We start from the raw sequence: 26971 nt of genomic DNA, 5'->3' as shown, positions 1-26971 counted from the left end.
TTTAACCACTGTCTCAGTTTTCGCAGCATCCCATGAAGCTTTGACCCACTCACAAACTTGCGAAATGCTAGGCCTCTTCCTTCTTCCTGATGGCGTGACCTCAAAATCTGAAGACTGCATCAAGCTGTTCTACTTCCCCTTCATAAATCCCTTAAATGGTTTATTAATATAGACATCTAAAGGTTGAAGCTGACTAGTTAGATCTCCTGGAATTACAGCTAAATGAGATTTTAACATCTTCTGTTCTGTGAGAACGAAACTGATCCCATACTAACAGGGCAGGTTTCTTCAACAGTCCTACAGGGCACCTAGACCAAATTTTATCTATCCATAACTTTATTCCTATTCCATCCATCCAGTCTTTTGCGTGAACATGTACAAACACTCCTTTAAGCAGTTTTTTCTTTGGGTAGTGTCTTACTTTTAAAAATCAATAGTGGCGGCAATTTTATCCCATCAGCACAGCAGGATAAAACAACCGTGTAGTGAGTTTTTTCGTGCCCAGAAGTTTTAACAGTAACACTTTTTGTGCCCTTGGAATCTACAGTTTTGTTTGAGGGCATATCAAAAGTCAGCAGAACCTTATCCATGTTTCCTATTTGCACAAGTTCAAAATTTTCTCGTTTCCTTGTGTTAATGACGAATCGATAATCGACGAAATTCAATTTGTAGACACTGAAAGTCCCGCTTTTCTGTGGTCTAAAATCCAAGTATTCAGTTCTGTCTCAAGTTCTGGCCATTTTGCAGTTCCACTTCGTAGATTGTTTATTGTGAGTTGCTTTTTTTAGATCCTCTTCATGATTCCCTCAAGTTCTTATCATTTTCTCAGTTGGGGTGGCCCGATATGCCTCTCTGCAGTCCTGTTTCCATGTTCTTTAGCATACGCAATCACACGTAGCTCGTATGCAATGTTATGGCAATGCCGACATTTTTCAGCCATAATTTGCCAAGAAATTTAGAGAAAATTTAATGGCAGAAATTTATCACCATTCACAACAACTGCAACAACAATTGGAAAGTTTAAATGAACAGGAACACAGCTGTGATCGTCTATGACAGTGCATGGGCATCCACTGAACTCTACGTAACTGGAATACTCTCACACACCGCAAGGTAGCAAGAAAGAAATTGCATAACTCAGAACAGAGAAAATTTCCAGAAATGAAAGAAATAAAAAATATCGGCGTATAAAACGCACCGTTTTTCAGGCCTATTTTCAAAGAAAAAATGTGCGTCTTATACGCCGGCAAATACAGTATTTTATATCCGTATGGCATTTTTGGCAGTTCTGTTACTGTCTATTTGATTTAGATGTTCTAAGCATTTTTTTTTTAATAGTTACATAAATCTTCTTTTTGGCTTCCCATATCAGGCAATCGTTTGCCTGTAACGTTTTCAAGGGTTTAAAAAGTCTTCTGCCCATCTCCTCCTGGGTCTTCTTCTAGGCCACAAATTTCCTGAGTTCTCTTCTATTGTTATTTATGGTGTTTTCTCCTAGATTACCTATTAAATCTTTAAATGTATTTGATCCAATTCTAGCATTGGAATCACCTGCAATGATTAAGTAATTTTATTTATTTGTGTTCTGAATTACTTTTTGGAGATTTTTATAAAATTTTTCCGTTTCAGAAAAGCTCTCTAACAGAAATGAAAATAGAAATAACAGTAATTTCAGAAACAAAGAAAAAATCAAACGGCTCTACAGAACTACAGTTTAATATATAGTGGATTACCCAACAAAACACGAGCCACTACAGGTATAGCCATCATGATCAGCAATGAATGAAAAGAGAAAACTGAATCATATAACTGGATCTCTGAAAGAATAATAATGGCTAGACTTAAATAAGAAATTTATCGCAATCATAGGAATATCTGCACCCGAAGGAGGAAAAAAAAATCTGAAACAGAAGAATTTTATAAAAACCACCAAAATGTAATTCAGAACACAAATCAACAAGATTACTTAATCATTGCAGGCGATTTCAATGCTAGAATTGGAATCACCCACTATATAATAATGGGTGATATATATATATATATATATATATTAGTTAACTGGGTTTATATTCAGGGATCGTAAATTTTTTCATATGACCGACTACCTGGAATAGGGTAACCAAATAGATTAGGGAGAGTGTAGGATCACCCAAGGGGGCATGAATGATGGGGTTCGTGGGTAAAAAACACATCGAATACAGGGCGCCCGAAAGGGTGAATAAAAGATGATGCATTCAGTTCCTGGATTCCAGTTTTAGGAGGTTTGTCAGGGGATTTGTGAGAATTCCCCGACAGGCGGTGGGTCGACTACAGTGATGTCGGACGACAAGGGCTATGCTTGAGAACGCTTGAGGATTTCCAAGCGAAGCTGATTGTGTTACGACGGCATATGCAGAATCGAGCTTTCGAATAAAGTTCTATCGAAGAGAATGGAGAAAATTTCCTGCAGAGCAGTAGATAGCATGCCACAGTCCAGAAATGATTCAAAGAAAAGCGTAGTGCATCGCCAGGCGCAAAGACAGCCAATAACTATACAGTAAGGTAATCCAGATCTACATGAGATGGCAGCATGAAATCAGAAAGGATCCGGTAATGTAAGAATTTCATTCTATGTTAAAAATCACTTAGAAGAATAAGAATTTTGTGTATACTGTAAACTAAGGACACTAATAGAGAAAACCTTTAAGTGAGAATTTGATTGAAAAAGTTAAGACCCCGTGGAACAAAGAAGAATTGTTAATAGGTAGTATTTTGATTGAGAATGGCTAGGCTTGACTAATGAAATTTAGAATTAAGATAGTTATTGATAGAGAATTAATGAAAGTGTTCAATGCATGTACTGTGAATAACTTGTGAAAGGAATTATATCCTAGTAGTGTTATGCTTACACTTAATCTTATCTTATTGTAATTGAAGGATTTAGCTTACTCAATTTCATTGTTGTGATTTAGTATGAACCTTAACTCACAGTGAGTTTTGTTTTATTGAGTATTTGAATTTTCTTAACTGTAAATGTTTTATGCTTTTCCAATAAACATGTTTTATACCTTATACCTGAGTTTATGCCTGATTACGAATTCAAACCACCACTTATGAAATAGAACCTTTTGGCGGGAGGGAATTAGATATTATTGCTTAAGTGAGATTAGGTCACGACTACTAACTGAATCTGCACAGCGCTAGCGTAAGATTAATTATTGTGTGTATCCCTTTTGACTTTAGAATTGTTTCCCTGAACAAGAGTCTCTTCTGTCATAGGATATTGGCTGGCGCAGCATAAAATAAATTTTGCCAATATCCGAAAAGGAAATAGTACTGAATTAATATTTTAAGGGCACAACAGTAAATTAGAAAGCAGGCTATTTAGAGGTAGAATAAGGTATAATATAGAGAAAGCAATGATATAACACGAGTTCTGTCTTATATACGAAGTCACTTCTGGAAGATATGACATGCCAACATTGTTGAACTTCCACTTCACTACAGTAAGTGGCCTCATCCAGCAAAGGAAACATATTAAAGAGAAGGCAAGCACTGAAAGATGAATACCATATATATACACTGATGTGAGTAAAACAGAAGGATATATCGGTTGTTCCTTCCTAGTATATTACAAACAGTCCATTATACAAGAATGCTGTATTAGAATGGATCCCATCTGTTCAAACAATCAAGCAGAACAACTTGCTACAATTTATTCACTCACACATTTCCGAGAATTAGAACTCAACACCTCTCATCAAAAGACAAAGTTTGCACCTGAAGTATCTTCAGGACTTGGGCAACTCGTGGCAGTCCACCTTTGTCATGAGTGGCCCTAGCCAATTTACAGTGAGAGTAGAAGTACTATTGATAGCATAAAAAACCACAACACACAGACACATTCCCAGGTTGATTTCTTCAGTACTTCTTATATATATTTTCTATTCACTATACATAAATAATATTTTTGTTGTATATGTTTCTATATGCAAATGTATTAATTTAATTAATTTTCTTTTTAAACCTTCTCTGTACCATACATTTTTACATCTTGTAAAAAGTTTTGGACTTCTTTGGTTACAGAGTGCAGAAGAGAAGCACTCTGTAACCTCTGCTTCATTTCTTTCTTACTTCATGTAACAGTGTTTCTTTGTATATTCACTCTAATGATGTGATGTGATAGTCATCATGAAATATTAGTTGTTTATGTAATTTATAGGTGAAGTTATTTAATTATGTCCCCAAATTATGTTAGTATTAATATTAACAATTCAAACATAACCCACTGCAGAGCTCCAGAAAGAGGAAGAAAAATAAACCTTTTTTAAATGAAATTATTTGAGTATAGTTTTATAATAATTTTTTTTAAAAAAGTAATTTGTGCATCTGCTGCAAATTAGTGCAATCTTACGATCCATAATCAGATAAGCAGAGTAATCTTTTTCATTCCACTTTGATTTATCACGATAGCAATTTCCCGGATGTTTTCTATGCTCAAGTTAAATGGAAGAGGAGTAACATACCATTACTGAGTGTTGTCTTTTTAATTTCGGTTTTTCTAATAACAGAATTTTGATAAACTATCAGAGAAAATTCTTACCTTGAGGCTAATTTATTTTTCTCTTTTCTTGATTTAGGTCTTGCAGTTGAGGGAAGCTCATTTACAGGTGTGAGGTCATTTATGACTTTGCTTAACTTTTTCAGTTCTAATCCTATATTGAAAAGTTTATGTGGATTAGGAGTTAAATCATTACCATCTCCACGTCTTGCTTTTCCAGCATGCTTAACACCTTCCATTTGGCATGATGAACTGAATACAGGATCTGTTACATCATTAAGAACATGTGGATCCTTAAGATCTGATGCTAATGACAATCGTGGACCTTTAGGTCCTTTTGACTGTATGTTGTATTGCCAAAAAAATCTGTGTTTTCGCCGACATCCTGAAAGTTTTTCAGCTGTAAGGATCCAAGAAGGGGAAAATTCTTCATCATCTTTATCATCATCTTCGACACCTAAAAATTCTGTTTTAAAAGAACAAAATGGTAATTAGCTTGAATTGCAATAGCTATTAATTCACTGTTCCCTACAAATATTTTCCTAATTTGGGCTAATATATATTATTTATCATCTATAAGTGCATTGCTGGATATTAAGAATTTTGATTTCTCAACTTCAGAGGAAGTTATTGGTTTTCATTTTTGATCAACTTCTATGTTTCGATAAACAGTTTTATAAATTTTTATAAGTGTTTAAAATTTTGGGGGTTGAAGATGAGCATAAGATGGAGCAAGCATCCTAACATATGTAAACTGAACTGACAAAATTCATATGATCAGTATGTAGATCACCTTGTATGTTAGCAAAATAGCATACACAATACATACTTTGTGGAAGATTTCTGATTGATTAAAGTAACAAGAAATTACATTCCTGTTTTCAACCCTATTAATTACACTGAGTATTTGCAAACACAAATTATATTCCTGACATGTTTTCTTGCATACTGAGAACTGGTTTTAAACATCTCGAGTAACTGATCAAATAAAATGGAATATTACTGAATATGATAATGTCGAGGATTATGACACACTCCTGGAAAATCAAAGTGCATGGAAAAGTCTAAAGTCAATCAAGAATTCCCCCCCCCCCCACACACACACACCCAAATAAAAAGAAAGAAAAGAAATAAATATAAAGAAAGACTCTCAATACAAATCTTGAATTTACTAAAAATGAAAAGAGAGCTGAAAGATAAACCAAACTCACAACTTGAATATAAAAATTATTTACAAAGTATTAAAAAAGAAGATCCCAGAGGACTATCAAACATACAGAATAAAAAAAGGCCAAGAAATGCTGCTGATCTAAAAAGAGTTGAAAGAAAATTAACCACGAAAAGACCAATCCAAACATCACCTACATTAAGATGAAAGAAGACACACAAACAGAACATAAATGGAAAAGATAGTACAGACTTCTTTAATGACCTTTTTGAATCAAAATATCCTTTACCTCAACCAAAACTTAATGATATCTTCTTCTTCTTTCACTCTGCCTTATCCCATGTTAAACGGGGTCGGCGCACCAATCTTTAACCTTCCTCTTCCAAGTTCTCTGGTCCAGAGCATCCTTCGGACTCCATCCTTTCTCCCTAAGATCCTCTGTCATCTTATCCCTCCACCTGAGCTTGGGCCTGCCTCTTTTCCTCCTTCCCTCCAACTCCATATACTCCACTCATTTACCAACATACTCCTCACCCTTCCTCTCAACATGTCCAAACCACCTGAGCCTACTTTCTTGTATCTTCTTGCCAATTGGTCCCACCTTAACCGTCCCTCTGATGTAGTTATTCCTTATCCTGTCCTTCTTTGTCACACCACTCATCCATCTCAACATCTGCATCTCCGCTACCTCCATCTTCCTCTCCTGTGCCTTGGTTATAGGCCACGTCTCCGCACCATGCAGCATCGCCGGCCTCACCACCATCTTATAGAGCTTTCCTTTCCTCTTACAACTCACCAAAACTTAATAATATATACAATGCATATTCTATTTCGTCTGGGAGAAGTGCTCCTAGAAGAAATAGAACATGCACTCAAAAACACGAAACCCAATACAGCTCCTGGCATTGATCAGATGAAAATTAAGGATATTCAACAAGGAGGACCACAACTTTATAAAGCTCTGGCTGAAAGATTTATTTGGTACTTCAAAGAAGGAAAAATACCATAAAAATGGAAGACATCAAGAATTACTGTCCTACATGTCTGCTATCACATATATATAAATTAATGACAAAAATTATATCAAAAAGAATCAAACCACTCTTCAAGAAAACATTAGTAAAGGACAAGCAGGATTAAAAAAAGGATTTCTACAATAGATCACATACAAGTAGTCACCCAACTTAGTGAACAATGCAAAGAACACTAGAACCCTCCTTGCATTCTATTTATCGACTTCAACACCATAGAGCATAACATAGTTTTATAGGCACTACTAGAACAAGGCATCGATCCAGTCTATATCCATGTAATCAAAGAAATTAACACTGGTAGCTATACAGAAATAACCTTATTCAATGACCCTATAAACTATCATCATAAACTGAGGTGTGCAACAAGTTGTCATAACCTTTTTTTTTAATCACCAAATCCAAAAATAACCAATATATTAGACAGAAGTAATCCTTTCTTGGGTTGCATTAGAGCATTTAGATAAGACATGATCCTACAAACTGGAGCTAAAATATCAAAGGCAATGTGTGATCCTAGTGTTCTACCATTACAAAAAACTATGGAGAAAAAAAAAAAAACAGTGTAGGAAATGTTACCTATTGTCTATGAATATTAACCTCTTAAGATTAAGTATTCTCAAGTGCACTTTTGCATTTAAAAAATCTTCCCTGAAGCAAACTTTTGCAGTTTTGTCTATAGTAGAAGAAATCTCCCACCCAATGTAACACATGGCCAGTGTTGTCCCATTGGTAGTGAAAATAGTGGGAAGTGTGCATGTTGACCACAAATCATAAAAATTGCATGAAATAATCAGGAAAGAAAGACTCAGCCAATAATGAAGCCCCATTTTGTTATAAAATACAATAAGAAAACAAACAGTTGATATTTCAGACATGATGAATAATTCTGCTGAATGTTTTTGTTAGGATTTGATATGGTACAGAAAGTTCCGTTTTTGGCTGCTGCACATAAGTTCTAAATTCTCAGACACTGCATGAAGTAAATACAGGGAAAAACAATTTGAAGATTTTTCAAATGACCTTCAAAAATTTCTCTTGTGAGAATCAGAGAAATTTTTTAAACTTCCAATACACCAATGGCAACTACTAAACTGGGATGTGCCTCACTTGTTGACTAACTCTTATATCAAAAAGTAAGACACTTCCAAAACTCTTCATTTGGGGGTTAGAGAGAGTAGATATATGTATGACAAATGCTGGTTGCCTATATATCCTATCCATTTTGAAAAATATCATATAATTGCTAATGTTTAACTATGATGGAGATGATACTGAATGTATAGTATCGTATAAAATACTAAGCAAAATTTTAAATATAACATAATTTATATTCATTTGGTTAACTAAATTGGGGGGTGTTTCCAAAGTTTTATATGTGATTTTTTTTCATTTTACATTATAAAAGAATAAGTCAGCAAGGAGACTCTAGCTAACCTTTATATCCTTAGCAGTGAAAAGATTAATGAACTGCACAACACAATAATACAGTAGAGCTTATCAAATAATTTCTAAACTGATGAAAGAAATACAGGAGTTTGACATTAGACTATGACTTGGATTCTTCGCTAAAATAAGAAAACCTTCCAAAATGAGTAATTTAGCAATAGGCAGAAGATATATCAGAAGCCTTTAGTCCTCTGTGGATTTATTTCAAAGCTCTGCTCTGTAGATGGATAGTTAGTTACTCAGAGGCTTATGAGAAAAGATTGTTCAGATGGACAGTACTTATACTAAACGAATGAAAGCTGTAAACATGTGCACAAACAAACTTGTGTCACTTCATTTTTATTTAATGCTTGTTCCTTCACATTTACTATAACATACTCCTCAATCAAGCAGAAAAATTTCCATAAAGTAAAAAAAGTGTATCTCTACCAAGATCTATTGTAATGGCATAGTTTAAGCATATCTTGGTAGAGATACACTTTTTTTTTTGCAAATTTTTTGCTTTTTTATGACAGAGGTAGTAGGTTTGAACCATACTGTAAATTTATGTGTGTGTGTGTTTCAGGTAATAGATGATTTTTTATCATCAAATGGTTAGTTATAAAAATACTGTTTGTGAAAATTTTCTTCATGCTGGTAAAATATGGATTAATAAAACAATGACATATAATTGGATGCACTGTCAGCCCATGTGTTAAAGCAGGGTTTCTCAAACTTTTTCTACGACGGAACACTTCACAAATCCTGAAATTTTCACGGAACACCTTGGTTATTTTGTAATGTATTAATTAATAGTTAATTGGTAATTTAGCTGATTTTTATTATTAATTATTAATTGATAATTATTAATTGATAATTATTAATTAATCAATTAAACCATCATTAAATTGATTTATACTGATTTTCATTGACATATCCCATTCTGATCACCAAAAATCACCAAAACGAGTACTTATGAGTGAATGCAGACTTTTTCTCCTGTGTGCTGGTAGTTTTCCCCTCCTTTTGTACATCCTGGAAATCGCTTTGTAGGCTGGTAGTGGTTGACTCACTATCTGTTGCGTCATAAACACCTTCAATAAGAGATTTCTTAATACCAAAATTAAACAAAGTCCTTTGTCCCTTATTCATATTAAAATTTAAATCTGCAGGCCTATTACTTTTAAAAAATCACGGCACTACAGCTTCAAAACTTTCACCCTATAATACGAACTTGTGAAGAAAGTATTCAGGATTACTAGATTTGAGAACTGGATACAGAAACAGATACAAACTTGATCTTCAATTTTAGTGGAAAAATTTTCTTTATCTTTTCCTACGACGGAACACTTCACAAATCCTGAAATTTTAACAGAACATCTTGGTTGTTTTGTAGGGTAAGTAAATATAAATAATAAATAAAATAAATGAGTAAATCTAAGCGTTAAGAAAAAAACAAACATTTATTGTCAAATGTTAATTATTAAAAACAAAACACATAAAAATAGTAAAATAAACAAGGGTATATACACGTATATTGCAAATTAAGTTCTTAATGATTCCGATGTTTTTCGGAGTTTGAATTACAAATTCTTTTGATATCAGGCACAATATTAGAAAGTTGAATTCTCATATTTGGTGTAGCATCGAGTCTGTTCCTGGACTTTGATTTAGTTGCAGCATAATATGAAAATCCTACACCGCATAAATATGTTGTTGTAAAAGGAAATAAAACAAGAATAGCTAGTTTTGACACACTGGGGGTACTCATCTGTTAAATTTTTCCAGAAATCATTTACTGGAGTTTCTTGTATTTTTGTTTTAAATCAGAGTCACTTCTTCTTCTTCTCCAGCTTCTCCTACTTAAGTGGGGTCACTGTTGATAATGAGTCTCCTCCACACCTTCCTGTCTTGGGCTGTCACCACATCCAAGTTCTTCATCCTCAAGTCCTCTTCTACCAGCTTCCTCCATCTCTTCTTTGGCCCTAAACGCTTCCGCCTTCCTTGCACATCCATCTACATGACCCTTCTTCCCACATATTCATCCTCCCTCCTCATTACATGACCAAACCATCTCAACCTTGCCTCCTGTATTTTCGCTCTTAAGTTCGTAACTTTCACTGTTCCCCTGACATAGTCATTTCTCAGACGATTCTTTCTGCTCACACCGCACATCCACCTAAGCATTCTCATCTCCGCTACCTCCATCCTGCTGATGTTATTTTTCCTCAGGGCCACAGTTTGCATAGCATACGTCATAGCTGCTCTCACTACTGTCGTACAGATTTTGCCTTTCAGATTGATTGGCACCCTCTTATCGCATGACACTCCAGCCATCTCCCTCCAGTTCCTCCAACCCGCTTGTATCCTGCATCCCACTTCCTTCTCAGCTCCTCCATCTTCTTCCACTGTTGAACCTAAGTATCTAAAGTCTCTCACCTTCCTGATGACATTTCCTTCCAGCTCCAGATCTGTCTCCTGTCCACCGCCCACTGTGCAACACATATACTCTGTCGTACTTCTGCTCAGTCTCATACCTCTCTCTCTTCCAGTACTTTTCTCCATTTTTCCAGTTTAGTTCCTGCTTCTTTTCTTGAATCTGCACACAGCAAGATGTCATCTGCATACAACATTGCCCAAGGCGCATCTTCTCTCACCTCCTCTGTTACCACCTCCATCACAATATTAAACAGAAACGGACTTAATGCTGACCCTTGATGCAAGCCAACTGTTACTTGAAAACTTTCTGTCTGTCCCAGACAGGTCCGAACACTTGTCTTCACATTTCTGTACGTTTCCCACACCAACCTGACATATTTCTCCGAAACCTTCTCCCTCAGACACCTCCAGACTTCTTGCCTTGGCACTCTATCGTATGCTTTCTCCAGATCAATAAATGCCAGATGTAGCTCCCTTTGTTTCTCTCGATACTTTTCCATCATCTGCCATAACCCAAAGATAGCATCTGTTGTTGATCTACCAGGCATGAAGCCAAATTGTTCCTTTGCAATCTCCACCCCCTTCCTCAATCTACCATCAAGAACCCTTTCTAGGATTTTCATTGTGTGGGACATTCAATTTTATTCCTCTGTAATTTTTACAGTCTTGTGCATCCCCTTTACCCTTGTAGATTGGGACAAGAGTACTCTCCCTCCATTCCTCGGGTATATTTTCCTGTTGGCAAACTTTCATGAACAGGTCCCACAGCAGGTCAATTCCCTCTTCCCCCAGTGCCGTCCATGCTTCCACTGGAATTCTGTAGGGGCCCACTGATTTTCCATTCCTCATCCTCTTCATGGCCTCTGTCACTTCCACTCTACTGATGTTCTGCACCATCCCCTCAGAAGGCTGCCCATCTCCTCTGTGAGTCCTTGCATTTTCCTCATTCAAAAGTCCCTCAAAGTATATTTTCCATCTGTTTCTTATGTCCACATCCCTCCATAATACTCTTCCTTCAGCGTCTTTGATCTGCCTCACATGTAAGATATCCTTTGCTGCTTTATTTCTACATTTCACTAGTTGATAAATTTTTCTCTGTCCTTCCTTTGTTTCTAATTGATCATACAGATCTTGATATGCCATGGCCTTCGCCTGTGCCACAACTCTCTTGTCTTCTTGCTTTCTCTCTCTGTACACCTCTCTGTCCTCTTCCACTCTTGACTCATCCCACTTCTGCTTTGTCTTCCTCTTAGCTGTCACTGCCACTTGTACATTGTTATTCCACCACCAACCCTCCTTCTGCTCTCTAATCTTTCCAGATGTCTCACCAAGCCTCGATTGCACAGCTCAGGATTACTTTTGAATTATGTTTCCACCAATCTTGTACACTTTCCAGTCCATCCGAAATCCTCTCTAACACCCTCTCTTCATCCCATGGCATCCAGAGGTTCTTATCTTCAATCTTATTTTAAAGTCTGTGCACAGCAGTCGGTGTTGCTGTGCTACTTGATCTGCTGGAATTACTTTACAATTTGTCACAACCTTAAGATGTTTTCTTCTAGTCAAAATGTAGTCAATTTGTGAACTGTTGTTACTACTCCTAAATGTTATCAAATGTTCTTCCCTCTTGTAGAAAAACGAGTTCACAATTGCCAGATCAAACACTACTGCAAAGTCTGCAACCCTCTCTCCTTCCTGGTTCATCATTCCCACTCCGTGGTCACCATGCACCCTTTCATAGTCTCTATTCTGTCTCCCAATGTGTCCGTTCAAGTCTCCTCCGACAATCACCATCTCATTTTCTTCCAGTTCCCTCATTTCTTTATCTAACATGTTCCAGAACTCATCTTTCTCGCTGTACAATCAACTTGTGGGGCACATACACATAATATGACCACCCACTCTTCTCCAAGACCCAATTTCATTTGCATGATCCTGACGTTCCTTCTACCCACTTCCAGTACTTCGCCCTTCATTCTGCCACACACCACAATTCCTACACCATTTCTTCCCTCGTTATTTGCTCCAGAGTAGAACAATTTATATCCATCTCCCAGTTACTTTGCCTTTCCTCCTTATCTCCTGCACACATAAAATGTCCAACTTCCTCTTCCTCATTATGTCTGCCACCTCTCTTCTCCTTCCAGTCATGCTTCCAACATTCAGTGTTTCCACTCGCAACATCTTCTCCACCTGCTGGGCTTGCTTCTTTAACCGCACCTGCCCTTGATGCAGTAGCCTTCATCCACTTCTCATAGCTGTAGGGCGATGTGGCTGCACGTCGCTTAAGGGGTACGCCCTAGCCCTTATATCATTTTCTCTTTGACCCATATCATAGTTTGAGCTGGCATTGAAGTTTTATGACCGGATGCCCTTCCTGACATCAACCCTTGCCATTTATCTAGGCTTGGGAGTGGCACCTATTGAGGCTAGCTTGCCTCCTTCGGTGGCTGCATAAGACGAAATGACTTAGCAAGAAAGGAAAGACTCACCCCTAGCCCTCGAATAATCTAATAACATCAGGGGGAAGAAGCAAGGAGAGGAGAAAGAAGCAAAGAAAGAAGAGGAGGGATCAGTCTACAGAATAATATAACAGATGTATATTACATGAAGTAAGGCATGGTCCAGCATCTAGTACCTCAGGTTTGTCATGCCCATACTTACTAAATCAGAGTCACTAATTAAGTCAATTAGATTTTCATAATCACTTGCACTGAAGCCTGCTGGCTTAGCTGGCACTGTAAATGGATTCAGAACCCAGGAATTGTCCTCACTGGATTTTGAAAATATTGCAAAAGGGTTGATTGTAAGTCATGCAAGTGTTCTAAAATTACCTTAGAAACTTCGTTTACTTCAGAATTTATTTCAGTCAAAAATTCATGCAAGATGAGAAAACAATCAAAATTATTCTGTTCAAATGTAGAAATCCAGAATTGCAACTTCCTATCAAAAGATGCAATTTTATCTCTTGTATTAAAAATTGCAATATTCTTTAATAAAATTTTGTCCTAACTTATGTGACATCAAGAAGACAATCAACTCACTACGAAGTTGAAAAAGCTGCAATAATGCTTTTCCTCTGGATAGCCATCTCACTTCAGTATGTAATAAAAGTGCGTTATGTGCACTACCGATTTCATCGCACAAAAGTTTAAATAATCTGGATAGAAGTGGTCGAGATTTTACATAGTTGATCATTTTTATGGCTTCATCCAAAATAGTTTTTAAATATGTAGGAATTCTTTTGGTTATTAGTGCTTGTCAATGCAAAACACAATGACTTTTGGTGGCTCTTGTAGCTACTTGCAGGATACGTGTTACAACTCCATTCATCTTTCCTACCATTGCTTGAGCACCATCTGTACAAATATCAATACACTTCTCCCAACCGATTTCCTGTTTTGTAATATAATTATTAATACGGTTGAATATATCTTCTTCGGTAGTTTTTTCTTGTAGATATTCGCACATGAATAAATCTTCTTCAATACTTTTATCAAATGTGTAACGAACAAACACTAGTAATACAGCGAGTCCTGCGACATCTGTACATTCATCTATTTGCAATGAATATTCACTGCAAAGTCTAAGTCGATGAATTAGCTCTTTCTCTATGTCAGCAGAAAGATCTTTGATGGCACGAAACAGTATCATTTGATAATTGTACTGCATCTATTTTTTTTTAGCAACCTGCTCATTTAACATGTATGATACAATGTCTTTCACACAAGGCTTAATGAGCGGCACACCAATTTTATGAGCTTCACCATTAAGTGCAATGAGGTAATTCACGCGAAAAGATGCCTCTGTTGCATTTCCAATTGTAGCAATTGTAGCCATTTGAAGTTTAGATTTTTCTAGCGAGTCACGTTTCCTCTTAAAAAATGTATATCTTTTCCTTTGTAATCAGTGTGTTTCATTTATAAGTGCCTACGAAGTTTAATTGGAGCCAAAGAACTGTTTACTAGTATTTTATTACATAAAGCACATTGCATCAGGAGTATGTGCATTGCCAATACACGTAAATCCATAATTTAAATAACTTTCATCGTACTTCCGTTTTCGTCTGTTCATTTAGATGACTCTTGTTCTTTAATATTAGCTTTTGAAAAAAAACCAGTTTGCAATTCCATATCTTCTCCAATCATATGAGTAGATGTGTCAGCAGAAGTACTTGCTCCTCCTTGTGTTAAAGTTCCTGTCTTTAAACAAGAATCTATGGATAATTTTTTAATAATATTCAAATTCCAATATTTGTCAGAGCTATAATAAAAAAATATAATTCTGTTGTAAAGGTAACTTTAGTATGAAAAACAATAAGATTATAAATAAGAAATGTTGAATAATATAAAAGAAAATGAATAATGCAAAATAGTAAAAAAGACTGCAACACACAAAAGTAAATATGAATTGTAACAATACTTATAAGAAAAGTATTAAACCGTGTCAAATAATGTAAAAGCAATTGTAATAAGAATGATTTGATAAAATGTTCAGTAACAAAAAATTAAACAGTTCGAAATAAATCAGATATATCAATTATAAAATTAGTTAAAAGAGTAAGAATTCTTTTTTTTTAAAAGACGAGGACCTGAGCCCAACAAATTTTATTATTATTCAGGTCTCCATGGAGTCAAACGACTCATCTTGGGAGGTCCTTCCTAAGAACATAAAGTCTGTCAAGACTCATCGAGGGGAGGTCCCCCCTAAGAAACACAAAGTCTATCATACCATTCTTTAAACTCATTGACCATTCTCGCTCCCACCACTCCATCAGGCAATGCATTCCACGGTTCAACCACCCTCCACGCAAAGAAAAATTTACTTTAAATACCTTTCCAAATTTTTTTATAAAGTTCATACATTAACATAAGTATTAATAATTAATTATGGCATAATCATAAAGAGTATCAGTACACTTATGTATCCGGTGTGGCATGTTGACAAATATAAAATTACATTTAAATTAGTTATCAATCACTGGACTAATGAAATTTTGTAACATGTTGTAGTTTCCTAAGGCAAACATTAAATTAATTTGTGCTGATTTTCATTGACATATCCCATTCTGATCACCAGATATATTTATAATATTATAAGTGCTTACGAGTGAATGCAGACTTTTTCTCCTGTGTGCTGGTAGTTTTTCTCCTCCTTTTGTACATCCTGGAGATCTTTGTAGGCTTGAGGTGGATGACTCACTATCTGTTCCGTCAAAAACACCTTCAATAAGAGATTTCTTAATATCAAAATTAAACAAAGTGCCTCGTCTCTTATTCATATTAGAATTTAAATCTGTATTCCTATTACTTTTAAAAAAATCACGGCACTCCAGTTTCAGAACAAGCACTTACACACTGCAATACGAACTTGCGAAGAAAGTATTCAGTATTAATAGATTTGAGAACCGGATACAGACTACCTTGATCTTCACAATTTCAGTGGAAAAATTTTCTTTATACTTCCTTGCTGATTGGTCACTGACATTTGCAACACAGATGTTATTTCGTTCAGTTTTGAGAACACGCTGTCCATTGTTGTAATCGGCTTGCAGGCAATTTTTATGATCGGTCATAAACGGAGGTATTCTCTTTCCCGATTGTGGAAAGATTTCGGTGTGAAAATTAACGATAATTCATGAATATTTCCATGTTTAAAAATATGCTGCTTGGTCACTGACATTTGCTACACAGATGTCATTTCCTTCAGTTTTGAGGACAGAGGATATGCCACCCACTGTTATAATCCGTTTGCAGGCAATTTTTATGACTCATTATAAACAGCACTATTCCCTTTCCCAAATGTTGAAAGGTTTTGATGTGCGCAAATTAATGATACATAGATGTTATTAGGCAGAAAGCCTAATAACATGTCGAAAAGCTCAGACCCAGAACGGGTCTGAGCTTTTCGACATATTCATGAATATTATTCTCTTCAGAATATTTCTACCATAAAATATTTATTCACGAAAAATGCTTAGAAAACTAAAATGACAAATTCCAGAACTTATCGCAGAACACCTATTCACCTTCCGCGGAACACAGTTTGAGAAACCCTGTGTTAAAGAATGTGCAAGAGAACTAGCAGCACCTCTGACAGGTTCAAAGAGAGTGGAAAGAGGTCAGGACAGTAGTTGCATTTTGGAACCTCCTTTATTTAATGCAACTACTGTCCTGTATTACAAAATTACAGGCCTATTATCTCACGAGTATTAGTAAAGTATTGGAAAAGTCGGTCAAAGGCAAAAATTTAGGAGTCCATTGATAAGGATATGATACGCTATGGCAGCGTTTCCCAAACTTTTCCTACGACAGAACACTTCACAAATCCTGAAATTTTCACGGAACACCTTGGTTATTTTGTAATGTATTAATTAATAATCGATCATTAATTAAATATCAATTAAACAAACATCATTAAATTAATCTGTGTTGATTTTCATTGACATATCTCATTCTGATCACCAAAAATTTATAATATTATAACTACTTACGAATGAATGCAAACTTTTTCTCCTGTGTGCTGATAGTTTCCTCTCCTTTTGTACATCCTGGAGATTGCTTTGTAGGCTGGTGGTGGATGACTCACTATCTGTTGCATCACAAACACCTTCAATAAGAGATTTCTTAATACCAAAATTAAACAAAGTCCCTGGTCGCTTATTCATATTAAAATTTAAATCTGCAGGTCTATTACTTTTAAAAAATCATGGCACTACGGTTTCGAAACTTTCACCCTACAATAAGAACTTGCGAAGAAAGTATTCAGTATTACTAGATTTGTGAACCAGATACAGACTACTTTGATCTTCAATTTTAGTGGAAAAATTCTCTTTATACTTCCTTGCTGCTTGGTCACTGACATTTGCTACACAGATGTCATTTCCTTCAGTTTTCAGAACAGAGGATATGTCACCCATTGTTATAATCCATTTGCAGGCAATTTTTACGACCAGTCATAAACAGTGGTATTCCCTTTCCCAAATGAAAGGTTTTGATGTGTGAAATTAACGATAATTCATGAATACTTCCACGTTTAAAAATACACGGCTTGTTCACTAACATTTGCTACACAGATGTTATTAGGCGTTTTCTGGATCCGAGCTTTTTGACATATTCACGAATATTATTCTCCTCCGAATATTTCCACTATAAAATATTTATTCATGAAAAATGCTTAGAAAACTAAAATGACAAATTAAAGGAGAACTTCTCGTGAAACACTTATTCACCTTCCACGGAACACTGGTGTTCTGCGGCACACAGTTTGGGAAACCCTGCACTATGGTAAGCGGAACAGCACTATGAAGGGGAGGTCCAGCCTTGGTAATTTACTCAAATTTTATGAGAGTGATAGCCGAGATGGATAATGGAAAGGGCTACATTATGGACTTTGCAATGGCATTTGACAGAATAAATGTGAACAGATATGAAGCTGGTGGCATGGATGGGGAGTAATTGACAGAGTATAGCATATGGTGGAGAGGAGTCCATGAGAATAGGTGTGCCTCAAGGAGTTCTTCAAGACTCTGAGCTAGGACCTGTGCTGTTTCATTTGTATGTTAATGATACAGGGAATGATTTCATGGGAGGTATTTAGCTTTTTACTAATGATGCAAAACTGGTGAGGGCAATAATTATTAACATTTGACCTCCATGGAGTCAGAGACTCATCGTGGGAGGTACACACACTATTGCACACAATATTCATCCAACCGTGCTTTAAACTGATTCAATGTGTCTACACACACACAACACACTCAACATTCCTACGAAGAAAAATGGCAGCCAGTAATGATGGTTCGTCATCTTTATCAAAGAATGGTAGTATAAAAGAGATGATTCAGTGTACTAGCTGCGAAATGTACGCTTTGCGGAGTGCGGTCGGAGTGTGGTTAGATGATAATAAAGGAGTGAATGTGTGTAGAAAATGTAGGGAGAATGAGAAATTGAAGAGTATTTCGGATCGTGAGTGTGATATTTTTGTCAAACTTCAGAATGAAGAAAATAGGGATATGACAAGAAACGGCGAGGTTGTACCAGAGAATTGTGAGAGTGTGAATGTAGAAAGTGTGAATGATAGTATTAATGGTTTTACTGAGAATAAAAAAGATGAGATAGATGCAATGAGTGAGATCGCGTTGTTGAATGGTGCGATACAAAGGGCAAAACAGCAGCTAGAGCGTATGAGCAAAAGTCGACTGAATGAACCAGCCAATAATAAAAAGTATGACAGGAAAAATAGACGTATGAGTGTGAACATGAACAAAACGAAGGATAGAGTGCTGTATGGAGACTCGTTAGTATGAGGTGTGATAGTAGAGGATTTGACAAAATCGTACCAACCTGGTGCGACCATAAAGGATGTAACTGAGTCTATTAGAGAGCAAAAGGAAAGGGTGAGAGAAATGATTGTTGTGCCAGGTACGAATGATTTGAAAGGAGACAAAATGGAAATGATAGAAGACCTGAATGAATTGTTTGAGGTAGCAAAAGAAAAGAGTGAGAGAGTTAGAATGATTAGTCTTTTGCCACGGTATGACAGTGAAATGTTTAAAAGGAGGGCGATAATTGCGAATGACTTTATGCGTGGGTTATGTATGACGAGTGGTGTGGAATTTGTGGACGTGTGGAGTGAGTTCGATGGGCGAAAGGATCTATATAAGACGGATAGCTTGCATTTGAATGGTTACAGTGTAAGAAGACTTGAGAAAGTGTTGCTGAATGTGGCGGATGTGCAAATTCAGGGAAACTAGATTTATTAAGGGGGGGGATAGATATACAGTCCTTAGGGAGGCAGTTGAATGTAAGAATGAATATAATATGCCTGAGCAAATAAGGACAACAAATCAGAGTGGGATAGTTAATATAAGGCATCAAGGTAGGGTTGTGGCTAATGGGGGTCTTAAATTCATGTACACCAATGCTAGGAGTATTAGGAACAAGAAGGAAGAGTTTTTGGCAATGGTTGGCACTTCCAGACCACAGGTTATTGGTATTGGTGAAACATGGCCGACTGTAAATGATATAGCTAGTGGGATTGAATGTGTATAGTGTGTTGGTATAGTGTGTTCAGGAATGACAGGGAGAATAAAATGGGGAGAGGAGTATTGTTGATGATAGCTGATGAGCTGCAGCCAAGGAGAATAGAAGTTGAATTGCAGGATAGAGAAAAGAGCACATTTCAGGCCATTTGGTGTGAGATTGTGACTAGCAGAACTAAATATACAATTGGGTGCTGCTATAGACCAGGTGATGGAAAAGATGGTGGTGACAGTATGCACAAGCAAATAGAAGAAATGAGTGGAAGGAGGGTGATTATTATGCGAGATTTCAACTATGGTCGCATTGATTGGAATGAGGAGAGGACACACGGCAGGAAGGAATTGGATTTTATGCGGTTATTAAGGGATAACTATCTGTGACAGCATGTAATGGAAAATACTAGGGATCAGAGAGTGCTTGAGCTAGTAATTACATCTGAGGATTTGGCTGTAACAAATATGACCACATTACCACCAATTGGTGAAAGTGATCATAGGGTCTTGACTTGAGAGGTGGCTAAAGGTGTGGAATTTTCAATTAAGACAGAGTACATGTGGAATTATCGGGCTGGAAAGTATGACAAGCTTAGGAGTTTGATTGGTTCAGTGCCATGGCATGTACAACTGCAAGGACTAGAAGTCGATAGTACATGGGAGGTAGTTAAGAAGTGTTTGCATGAAGCAATGGCTGACTGTATACCTAGAGTCCGAATAATAAATCAACTAGGGGTTAAATGGATGAATAACTCCATTAAGCTTGAGCTGCAAAAAAAGAAACAACTATGGAGGGAATTTAAGGAGAAAGGTGACCGGCAGGCACACGAACGCTATAAAGCGCAGGCCAGAAGGGTAACGAGTGTGGTAAGAAAAGCAAAAAAGGATTATGAAAGAACATTGACCATGCAGACTAAAGAGAATCCTAAACAGTTTTTTAGATATGTAGCAAGTAAAAGGTAAAATGTACATGGCAGAATGATTTTAAAGAATGCCGATGGTAGGGAGGTAACTGAATCAGTTGATATAGTTGAGTTACTGAGTGAGCACTTTGCAAGAATATATCATCCAGGTGGTGACATTGCAGAAACAGTAGATTATATGGGAATTGTGGTGAATGAAGTGGAGGTGAGTAGTCTATTGCATAACCTCAATGTCAATACATCTGTGGGATTGGATGGTATACCAGCTTGTGTTGTACGAGAAGCATCTAAAGAATTGTCAGTACCCTTGACCATTTTGTTTAATTTGAGTCTCTGGTCTGGGTTAGTCCCGAAGGGGTGGAAAGAGGGGAAAATAGTTCCACTGCATAAAGGTGGTTCCAAGACTGCCGTTGTAAATTACCGACCGATTAGCATATCAGGAATCATTGTCAAGGTCTTAGAGAAATTAGTCAAGAAAAGAATACAGGATTGGATAGATGAAAATGGGATATTGTATGGGGGACAACATGGTTTTGTGAAGGGGAGATCATGCCTCAGTAACTTGCTCACGTTTTATAACACAGTGACGGCTGAACTGGATAGGGGTAATGGGTTTACAGTAATAATACTACTGGACCTTGCCAAGGCTTTTGATAGGATACCACATAGAACCCTAATCAGTAAACTGGAGCAGATGGGGATCGATATAGGGTTGGTGAGATGGATAGGAGGGTGGTTGAAGGAGAGATACCAGAGAGTGGTTTATTCAGGAGTGGAGTCTAAAAGACGGCTTGTGACTAGTGGAGTGCCGTAGGGCTCTGTTCTTGGACCACTGCTTTTCAATTTGTTCATCAATGATATAGGAAAGGATTTGAGAGGAAGTGTTCACTTGTTTGCTGATGATGCAAAGTTGGGTAGAGCAATTATGAGTGCACAGGATGTCAAAATTTTACAGGATGATTTGGATAGTTTGGAGGACTGGGCTAGGAAAAATGGATGTCAATTTAATGTGCCAAAGTGTAAGGTTATGCACTTTGGGGTGAAAAGAATAGCAGCAGTATATCGCATTGGTGGAACCATACTCCAGGAGATTGATGAGGCCAGGGATTTGGGAGTGTTGGTGGATAGGGAATTGAAGTTTAGGGGGGCACATTGCAAAAGTGACTAAAACAGCTCACCAAATCACTTGGCTTCTGAAAAATACTTTAACATACAGAGAGACAAACAAGTTATTGTTCCTCTGTATTGAGCCTTGATAAGACCCCATCTGGACTACTGTGCCCAGTTATGGGCACCAGGGTTTCTTCGTGATGGGGAGGAAGTGGAGAGGATCCAGAGACAAGTGACCAAGATGATAGCAGGTCTGTGGAATGAACCTTATGAGAATAGGTTGAAGATTTGTGGGTTGCAGAAATAGGTCGATAGGCGAAGGAGGGGTGATATGATTGAAACATTCAAATTACTGAAGGGTTTCTATAAGATTGATCCAGAAGATATTTTTGAAAATATGACTGGTGGTGGGAGGACTAGGGGCCATGAATGGAAGCTGGGCAAGAGCGTGGTTGACAAGGGTGTTAGAGCTAGGCTTTTTTACTTGGAGAGTAGTGAATGAGTGGAATAAGCTTCCAGAGTCTGTGGTGGGTGCTACGCCCGTGAATGAGTTCAAGGCAAGGTATGATAGATACTGTGTGAATGTCGAATAGTTGTTCTTGACATGATGTTAGGGCCTCCCTCGATGAGTCTGTCGCCTCCTTGGAGTTTCCCGCAACAACAACAATAATAATTCCACTCACCAACCACTCTCCATGCAAAGAACTTACTTCTCACATCCTCCTTATACAGTTTCCAGTGATGGTCTCTTGTTCTATCCCCCCCCCTCCATTCTATGAAAAATCTCTTCCATGCCAACCTGATAACTCCTGACTAGCTTATATGTCTTAATCATATCATCTCTCTTCCTCCTATTCACGAGGCTCAGCAACTTACATTCTCTCAATCTGTCCTCGTACTCCAGATTCCAAAGACCACTGATCAACTTTGTGAATCCACTGGATCCTTTCCAACATATCTTTGTCACCACAAAAACCAGGCAACCAAATCTGTGCACAATAATCCATATAAGGCGTGATCAAGGCCTTATATAATAGCATCATAACCTCTCTATTTCTGAATGTCAGGGTACTCTGCATCATTGCCATTATCAGATGCGACGTCTTCACAACTTCTGCAATGTGACCACTTAATTTCAGGTCCTTGTCCACCATCATTCCTGCATCTCCCATCTCTACTTCCTGCACTCCAATGTACAACTTTCTGATACCTATCTGACAGCCAGTCACTGATCCAACTCAGAAGTCTGTTATCCAATCCCATCTGTTTCAATTTATTTAAGAGCTTTTTGTGTGGCAGACTATCAAAAGCCTTTGCAAAATCTAAGTACACCACTGTATATGCATCTCCCCTGTCCAAGGAATTTGTCCCTTTGTTATAGTACATAAGTTAAAGAAACATGATCTCCCCTTAACAAACTGATGCTGATAACCACAGCGAATACTGCTGTTATCAACCCATTTCTGTATCCTACTTCTCACCAATCTCTCCAGTACCTTCACTACAACTCTCGATATACAGACCAGACTATAATTTGAAGCTACAGCCTTATCACCACTTTTATGCAGTGGAACAATTTTATTACTCCCTTGGAACTGTGCTGTTGTAAGACTTTTATTAAACAAGCATGCCAGTGCTACTGCCAATTCCCTGGAACGTTCCCTTAAGATGCACCTTATTGACATCAAGGTTATTTATTTCCTCAAATACCTCCTGCTCACTCACAATTAAGCCATCCTCTCCTGTATCCTCCACATTTGATTTCCTCATGATTCCACCTGGATCTCACTGAATATCTCAACAGTGTCTTCTGCAGCAGTTACCATTCTACCATTTACATCTATTAACTTCATCTTACCATGATCACTCTTCTTTCTACTTGCCACATATTTAAAAACTCTTTAGAATTTTTCTTTGCCTGATTTGCCAATTTCTGCTAATACTCTACTTTTGTTTTCCTTAATAACTGAGTCGCTCTCCTGGCTTGTTCTTTATACTCTTCATGTGACTGATTATTACCATTATTCATCTTGTACTGCCTCCAAAGTAGTACTTTCTTTTTCCAGTTTCATGCTTAAGCTCTACATTCATCCATTTTACACCTACCTTATTCAGCCTTTTGGTCTTTGGAATGCATTCACACATTGATTGGTTTCACACTTTCCTCCATTTAGTGAAAGTGATCATGAAGTAATCACTTGTGTTGTGGCTAGTCATATGCAGACTCTTGTGAGGAAAGGATATATGTGGAATTATAAGGCTGGTGATTATGACAATCTTAGGAGATGCTTGGAGCTTTAAAATGGAATGAGGAGTTGAGCAGCAAGGAAATAAGGAAGTAAGGGAACTGACATAGAAATACATAACAGTTCCCTTACTTCCTTATTTCCTTACTGCTCAACTCCTCATTCCATTTTAAAGCTCCAAGCATCTCCTAAGATTGTCATAATCACCAGCCTTATAATTCCACATATATCCTTTCCTCACAAGAGTCTGCATATGACTAGCCACAACACAAGTGATTACTTCATGATCACTTTCACTAAATGGAGGAAAGTGTGAAACAATCTTACAATTACATCCTCTGATGAAACGATCAGATCTAGAACTCTTGATCCTCACATAGTTTCCTTTACATGCTGCCTGAGAGTGTTATCTCTCAAGAACTCAAGAGATTCATTTTCCTTATTTCCAAATGCTATTTCTTTATTCCAACCTATAACACCATAATTATAATCACCCATAATAATTAACCTTCCTTTGTTCACTAATCCAAGTTGTTTATACATTTCTTCATCACCATCCTCTACATTCCCAGACCTATAGCAACATCCAACTAAATATGTCTTCCTCTCAACTTCCACATTACACCACACTGGCTCATAATTATTGCCACTATTTCCCCCTTTCATGTCTACCATATATGGACTTAATTCCTCTGCTATCATCAGCAGCACATTCCCCACTCCGTTCTTGCCCTTTCTATCCTTGCTAAAAATACTGTATTCTTCCATTTCTATTCCCATTATGATATCATCTTCAACCATGTTTCACTTATTCCAATGATTTTGGGGTGAATAAACCCAATCATTGAAACCATTTCCTCCCGCTTATTTCCGATACTTCTGGCATTTGTAAATAAACCAGCAGTTCATTTTTATGTCTATAGCCAGTCCTATCCAAGCCATGTGTTGGTTGCAATTTCCCCACCCACATCACAATATACAAGGTGTGGCTATTAAATATTAAATAACAAGACTGGTTGCAAAAATGTGGTTTATTATTAACAACTGTACAACTTAATTGTTATTCCCTTCAAGATACTCGCCTCCTCTATCTATACACTTGCATACAAATTTTCCATTGGTAGAAGCAGTGCTGCAAGTCATCAGTTGTTATCTGCTTCAGTAGAGCTGCCGTTTTCACCGTCCACATCCACTGACTAAAAATGGGTGCTCTTCAATGTGGATTTCAACTTTGGAAAAAGGTAAAAGTTGCAGTGCGGCAAGTAAGGTGGATGGTCCAACATTGGGCAGATGCTGATTTACAGACAGTGCACTGTGGGCTGGAGCATTGTTGTGATGGAGAATCCAAGCATTGTTCTTCCACAGATCGGGTTTCTTCTTCCTCACTCGTTCTCTCAGTTCAGCCAGAACCTCAAGGTAATAATGTTGGCTAACTGTCTGACCCTCTGGTGGTGTGGATGAAGTAAAGGAGAAAACAGCAGCACTACTGAAGCAGATAACACCTGATGACTTGCAGCACTGCTTCCAACAATGGAAAACTCTTATGCAACAGTGTATAGATAGAGGAGGAGAGTATGTTGAAGGGGATAACAATTAAGTTGTACAATTGTAATAATAAACCACATTTTTATAACCAGTCTCATTATTTAATAACCACACCTCGTGCTCCATCTTCATACACACATTTGCTGGCACTTTCAACATCCCACTCTCCCTATGCCATGTCTTCCTGTCCACCCAAGCTCCCCGCCCCTGCATTTCTCTGTTCCTCTCGCATTCCCGTTCTCTCATCTCTCACACAAAAGTGCTTCCCCTGCCAAGCACTTTTATCTCTTCAGTACCACTCTCCTGATTTTTCTCATCTCTTTCTTCTGATTTCTTGCATGCATCACACACTGTACTTTCTTCCAGCAACACTTTCTCCAGTACACTCACTCCAAAGGCATTTAAATGCAATTCATGATGCCTATATAATTTCATTCTTCCTTCAAACACATGCCATACATCCCAAACTTCACTACCTACTTCTCATCCAGCTCTGTAGCATACCATTAATGATTTTGGCTCTCCAACGCAACTTATCGTTCCTCGACAACACACTGACAATCTTCCCTACTACACTTTGCAATAGTCTCCTAATATTCATCTGAGTTTCCTTCTTATGTCCACGTAGAAGTTAATAATATGATGATTTACATAAACTGGCAGTGTGGAAACGTTATCAGTTTAATGTGGCAAAGTGTAAAGTCATGAAGGATGGAAAGATTACATACTATGTATTACAATGATGGTATAGGATTGCAGGAAACTGATGAGACTGGGGATCTGAGGGGAAGTGGGGGACAGAGAGTTGAAGTTTGGAGGGAATATTACAAAAGTTGGCAAAGTAACTCAAAGGATTACTTGGATGTTGAGGAACACACTGACAAACAGAAATAAGGAGGTTATTTATTCTTAAAAAGGCTATCTTGTGGATGAGGTGGACAAGATCTAGAGATGAGTGACTAACATGGTGACAAACCTGTGGAATGCTCCCTATGAGGATAGACTGAAAGTGTGTATGGGTTGCAAAATTTAGTTGACAGGAAGAAAAGAGGGGGATATGATAGAAACTTGTAAGTTACTAAAATGATTCTATAAGATTGATACAAAAGAAAATTTTCAATACATGACAAGTAGAGAGAGAGAGAGAGGGAGAGAGAGAACTACATGACATACCAGGAAGTTGTGTAAGAGTAGGGTTAGTAAGATTGAATGTGGATTAGATTTTTTTCCCCTTTTCTTTGAATGGTGAATAACTGGAATGGATTGTCAGAGGTAGTTGTGAGTGCCTTGAAAGTGATGAGTTTAAGAAGTGTGATAGGTATTGTGTGAATAATGATTAGTGTGGGTCTCCTGCAAATGAGTCTTCTAACTGCAAGGAGATACCTGTGTAGTAGTAGTAATAGTTTAGTGTGCTATGTATACTGAAGACATTTCTGGCTCATTTATACCAGTCTCCAGACTATACTAATGTGATATACCTGTTCAATTCAACAGACAAGATCAC

At 37.3% G+C, this 26971-nt stretch overlaps 1 protein-coding gene across 1 annotated transcript in view; it reads right to left on the bottom strand.

Annotated features, from left to right (window-relative positions):
- The window catches only part of LOC150095194 (uncharacterized), a 128592-nt gene that overhangs the window by 27997 nt on the left and 73624 nt on the right, over positions 1 to 26971 (bottom strand). Inside the window, exon 4 of the mRNA XM_090410309.1 lies at positions 4583 to 5006. Within this exon, the coding sequence (XP_090266435.1) occupies positions 4583 to 5006 (424 nt within the window). The remainder of the gene's footprint in view (positions 1 to 4582; positions 5007 to 26971) is intronic.

The sequence above is a fragment of the Typopeltis vanoorti genome, chromosome 20, assembly GCF_054136105.1.
Source record: "Typopeltis vanoorti isolate ZY-2024b chromosome 20, IOZ_Tvanoo_1.0, whole genome shotgun sequence".
Lineage (NCBI taxonomy): Eukaryota > Metazoa > Arthropoda > Arachnida > Uropygi > Thelyphonidae > Typopeltis > Typopeltis vanoorti.
Note: the sequence above shows the minus strand (reverse complement) of the source record. Positions and strands in the feature narration are given on the sequence as shown.